This window comes from Sinocyclocheilus rhinocerous, unplaced genomic scaffold, assembly GCF_001515625.1.
Source record: "Sinocyclocheilus rhinocerous isolate Xijiao unplaced genomic scaffold, SAMN03320098_v1.1 scaffold2232, whole genome shotgun sequence".
Classification (NCBI taxonomy): domain Eukaryota; kingdom Metazoa; phylum Chordata; class Actinopteri; order Cypriniformes; family Cyprinidae; genus Sinocyclocheilus; species Sinocyclocheilus rhinocerous.
Genome location: NW_015662925.1, coordinates 202,021 through 207,292, shown reverse-complemented (window position 1 = coordinate 207,292; position 5,272 = coordinate 202,021). Strand labels below are relative to the sequence as shown.

The window sequence follows — 5,272 nt, the reverse complement described above, 5'->3', positions numbered from 1 at the left end:
AAAGTAGAATGATTTTCTATGATTCTTATTATATATTATATATATATATATATATATATATATTATCATCCTAGGGGACAATAAATAAATAAATAAATAAAATAAAAAATCCTGAGTGTGTTTGACTGACATCTGGTGTTTTGTTCTCACAGATAAAGACGAGTGCTCTAAGGAGAACGGCGGATGTCAGCATGAATGTGTGAACACCTTTGGCAGCTACAGTTGTCAGTGCAGAAGTGGCTTCGTTCTGCATGAGAACAAACATGACTGCAAGGAAGGTGAGAAACACATGCTTACAGTATATGTGAATATACACCGAGACAGTGTTCCTTTGAAGCAATAAGTCATGATAGGCCATGTAAACTCTCTTAAAACAAAAATGGTAGCAATATGATACAATATACCAATGTTCAAGTGATGAAATATGTCATTACCAAAGGGATAGTTCATCCAAAAATGAATATTTTCAGCACTTTCCCACCCTCATGTTGTTCTAAACCTGTATGCCATTTCTCTTCTGTGAAACACAAAATGAGATATAATGAAGAATGTTCATGCTGCTCTTTTCCATAAAATGATCATTCAAGGTGATCACAGCTATTAAGATTCAAAAAGAACAAATAAGCACTATAATAGATAATAGATGTGTGGTCAACAGCAGTCTGGTTGTTTTATTTTCCATATTAACGCACTACTGCTCGGAAACCTTCACCATGGATTTCAGCTCACTGACACTAACTAGCGTCTGGATATTTTTAGAGAACGCCTTCCTCTTGCGGGCAGGAATAGAAAGAGAGTGGCAGTGCTTGGGAGAAAAGAAAGAAAAAAGTTGTCTGAGGAGGTTCGGAAATGCATGGATCTGTGCGCCAAAAACAACACTGATTCTCGTTGTCTGGAGTTTGAACGTTGCTCATATGATGAGCGAGAGGATGAGGCTGTTTGTGTGTGTATTCGAGTGTTGGATGTCACGTGTAATTGGTATCTCTTACAGCTGGCTGTGATCACGTTGTGAACAGCGTGAGTGGGACCATCACCAGCCCCAACTGGCCAGATAAATACCCCAGTAAGAAGGCCTGCACCTGGGCCCTCTCCACCACCCCGGGACATCGGATCAAAATAGTATGTAATAGCACAACCTCTCTCCATCCTTATTTACCATAGTTGGGTAATGTACAGCCCAGACGGTCATTCGTTCAAAACAAAACCCTGCAGAGTGAGCTTGACCCCAGCGTGAAGCAGGAGGACCTTGCATCACCCTGAAACGGTTTATTTTGTGATAAAGACCAGCTGACACATTATTCACTTATTACATGGCTATTAACAAATACATTTTAATTTTAATTTTTATTAATAATTAATAAAATTATTTATTAATTATTAATAAAATTAATAATTTTAAATAATTTTATTTAAAGAAGAAAAAGTCTGTGGATTGGTATGAGGCATGAAACTAGCACAGCTATGTAGGAAATTAGGTTGTTTGGCACATTTATACAACATAGCATAATTATACAAGAACATCTGACTGCAGAATGCTGCAATTGACCAATCAGGTCCAAGTATCCCTGGGAGCAATGAATGAAAAATCGTGTGCATGTTTGTGCACACATATTGTTTAATATCCTGTGTCTTCCTCAATATATAGACTAGATAACGACTAAGTACTGATAGCACTATTGCTCTGTTCCAAAACCTAGTGTGCTGCCTACGTAGGCAGAATTTAAAGGGATAGTTCACCCAAAATGAAAATTCTGTCATCATTTACTCCTCTCAAGTCGTTCCAAACCTGTATGAATTCTTTCTTCTGTTGAGCACAAAAGAAGATATTTTGAAGAATATTGGTAAGCAAACAGTTGACGGTAGCCATTGACTTCCACAGTATTTTTTCCATACTGTGGAAGTCAATGGATATCGTCCACTGTTTGGTTTGCTTACCAACATTCTTCAAAATATCTTTGTTTGTGCTCAACAGAAGAAAAAAACATACAGGTTTGGAACAAGTTAAGGGTGAGTAAATAAAATGCAAAAACAAGTTCTGTGTGAATGGCCCTTTAGGGGTCGTTCACACCACGCATTTTTGCCTTCCACTTTGCTGCTTTTCCATTGTTTTTCTATCTGAACATGCACTAAATGGACGTGTTCGATGCATCATCTCATGCGTGATACACCATCCTAAAAACACATCATTTCAAATTTTAAATTTTTCTTTTTTTTTTAAAAATCCCACGGCACTCTGTCTCATGTTTTTAACCCTTAAATGCATGAATGTTTGCCAATCATTATTACATATTTGGGTCTTTAGCGACCTGGTCCTATATATCCAGCACGGATGGACCTCTAACTGCTGCAATAGCAAAAAAATGATCTTGATATTTTAAGAACAATTACAAAAGATTCATTGCGTATAGTAATTGCTCTGCAGTAAAGCCATTCAAACCAGTTCAGTTTTTGCTGATGATATTCGTTTGTTTTATGCCTGCGGTAATTATGAGTGAAACGTCACGTCATTATTGTGTATCAAACAGTGCCACCTTGAGGAAAAAAGATGCATTGCACAAATTAGGTCATCAAATATGCAAATATAGTAGCGCAGGAAAAAAAAAACTTACACATTTACATACCTCGGGTCTGTAGCGACCCTATACACTTTTTACAAAAAATTAATCAGAAAACATTGAGTCATCAGATATGTAAATATAGTTGTGCAGGAAAAAATACTTACACATTTACATACCTCGGGTCTCTAGCGACCCTATACACTTTTTACAAAAAATGTATCAGAAAACAGGCATTCTTTTATATTTTACTTTTTTTTTCTTGTTATATTGTTTATAATGAATAGATTGAGGAATACTAAGAAAGTTGATGTCTAACTTTAAAAAATGAAGGAGGGAGAGGGTAGAGAATGATGTCCCGGGTCGCTAAAGACCCGAGGTATGCATTTAAGGGTTAAACCCAAAAACGCATTCTTTGTGAACGGCCACTTAGAAGATAGCTGTCTATATAGACAGTGAAGCAGCTCACTACCATTTGGAACAGAGCTTGTCACTCAATTTCATAAGCAGTCTTGTTTCCCGGTTCATTGTAATGGTATATTGAGTGTCTACCGTTCAAACTTTGTTCAACTGTATATTTCAGGCTTTCAATGAAATCGACATGGAGCCTCATCTGGAATGTGCTTATGACCACATTGAGATTTACGACGGTCGGGATGGGAAAGCACTAAGCCTTGGACGCTACTGCGGCACCAAGAAACCTCAACCGATCATATCCACCGGCAACAAGATGTTCATCCGCTTCTTCTCTGATAACTCAGTGCAGAAGAAAGGCTTCGAGGCTTCCCACACTGCAGGTGAGTACATCCATCTGAATGAAATATACAGTACCACTAAATACTGGAATTACATGTAGTCTCATATAATACAACCTTATAAAACAATAAGCTATAAGAGATCATGCAGTGCTCCACTTTGTGTCATTAACAACAGGCCATGGTAAAATCCCTGATGCACATGGTTCAAATGGCTTATTGCTTTTTAAATATGACACCAAAGTTCAATAAATAATGACAACATGGCTTGAATGGTTTATGATGGTTATATAAACCAGTTCAGATTTGTAAAAAAAAAATCACATTTCATATTCAATATATATTTAATATATTCATACATTATATTTTAGAGATAGGCCTATACATTTTATATTTTACCTTATATTAATGCAGAGTTTTACCCAATTGGGTTTACCCAATTTTGACTATTAACCAACATTAGAGAACCTTGAACATGTGGATGTCTTGTTAAATTATTGAATTATTAACCTAAAATGTAGGTGTTACTAATATTTAAGTCAGAGGGGTTCAGCTGACATAAAAGTTTGAGAATCCCAAATGTATAGCATGTAAGTAAGCTACAGCAACTCTCTGATGTTTACAGGTGCATCTCAATAAATTAGAATGTCGTGGAAAAGTTCATTTATTTCAGTAATTCAACTCAAATTGTGAAACTCGTGTATTAAATAAATTAAAGCAAGAGGAGCCCCTACCAAGTATTGAGTACATGTACAGTAAATGAACATACTTTCCAGAAGGCCAACAATTCACTAAAAATGTTTTTTTTATTGGTCTTATGGAGTATTCTAATTTGTTGAGATAGTGAGTTGGTGGGTTTTTGTTAAATGTGAGCCAAAATCATCACAATTAAAAGGACCAAAGACTTAACCTACTTCAGTCTGTGTGCATTGAATTTATTTAATGCACGATTTTCACAATTTGAGTTGAATTACTGAAATAAATGAACTTTTCCACGACATTCTAATTTATTGAGATGCACCTGTATATCATTCAGTGCTAGTCTCAGTCACACTTCTGGCTACAAGAGACTATTGACTTGCAGTGATATGCTGAGATGCTGAATGCGCCGGTGTTCATTTTCTTCTCTTCTCCAGAGTGCGGAGGCCGTCTGAAAGCGGAGGTGAAAACTAAAGACCTCTACTCTCATGCCCAGTTTGGTGATAATAACTACCCCGGGGCGTCCGACTGTCAGTGGGTGATCACAGCAGAGAAGGGCTACGGCGTGGAGCTCATCTTCCAGACCTTCGAGATCGAGGAGGAGGCCGACTGTGGCTATGATTACATGGAGCTGTTTGATGGGGCGGACACCAAATCACCCAGACTAGGCCGCTACTGTGGATCAGGGGTAAAGCACAGATTTAGATTTGCTGCATAAAATCAACAAACATCAAAATGTTTCTGCATTTCATGTCAGAAGTTGTTTCAAGCTTGTTGTAAAAGTGATCTTTAAAGGGATAGTTCACCGAAAAATGTAATTTAGGCACCAATTATTCACCCTCATGTCATTTCAAACCCATAAGACATGCATCATCTTTGAAACTCATGATATCATGAGAGATTTCTGTCCCTCCATTCAAAGTCAGTTCCACCAAAATTTGGACGCTCCACAAAGTTCACAAAGAAATTGTAAAAGTCATCCATATAAATCAAGTGGTTTAATCCAAGTCTTCTGAAGATACGACTGCTTTATTATTTAACAGATTTCATTTAAGCTTTTATTCGCATATAAACATTGATCACATACATAGAGCACAGCAAATATGGTTTACAAGCTCAAACATACTTGTGTGCAGTGGCGTAACTTTGCTTTGAAAAGTGGTGGGGACACCTCGCAACTCTTTTGCTAGTTTTTTATTTAATAACCTAATTTACTTGGGGACTGGGTTTAGAGTTGGACAAACTTAATTTTAGTTTTTCAAA

General features: G+C 36.9%; 1 protein-coding gene across 2 annotated transcripts in view; it reads left to right on the top strand.

Moving 5' to 3' along the window:
• LOC107728365 (bone morphogenetic protein 1-like) overlaps positions 1-4,989 on the top strand; it is a 51,832-nt gene extending 46,843 nt beyond the window's left edge. The window contains exons 15-18 of one of the 2 annotated variants that reach the window (XM_016538504.1): positions 153-278; positions 992-1,119; positions 3,139-3,352; positions 4,447-4,989. In XM_016538504.1, coding sequence (XP_016393990.1) covers positions 153-278; positions 992-1,119; positions 3,139-3,352; positions 4,447-4,727 — 749 coding nt within the window. In that variant the 3' untranslated portion in view covers positions 4,728-4,989. The remainder of the gene's footprint in view (positions 1-152; positions 279-991; positions 1,120-3,138; positions 3,353-4,446) is intronic. The other variant, XM_016538502.1, reaches the window with a different exon arrangement.
• The last annotated feature ends 283 nt before the right edge of the window (positions 4,990-5,272 follow it).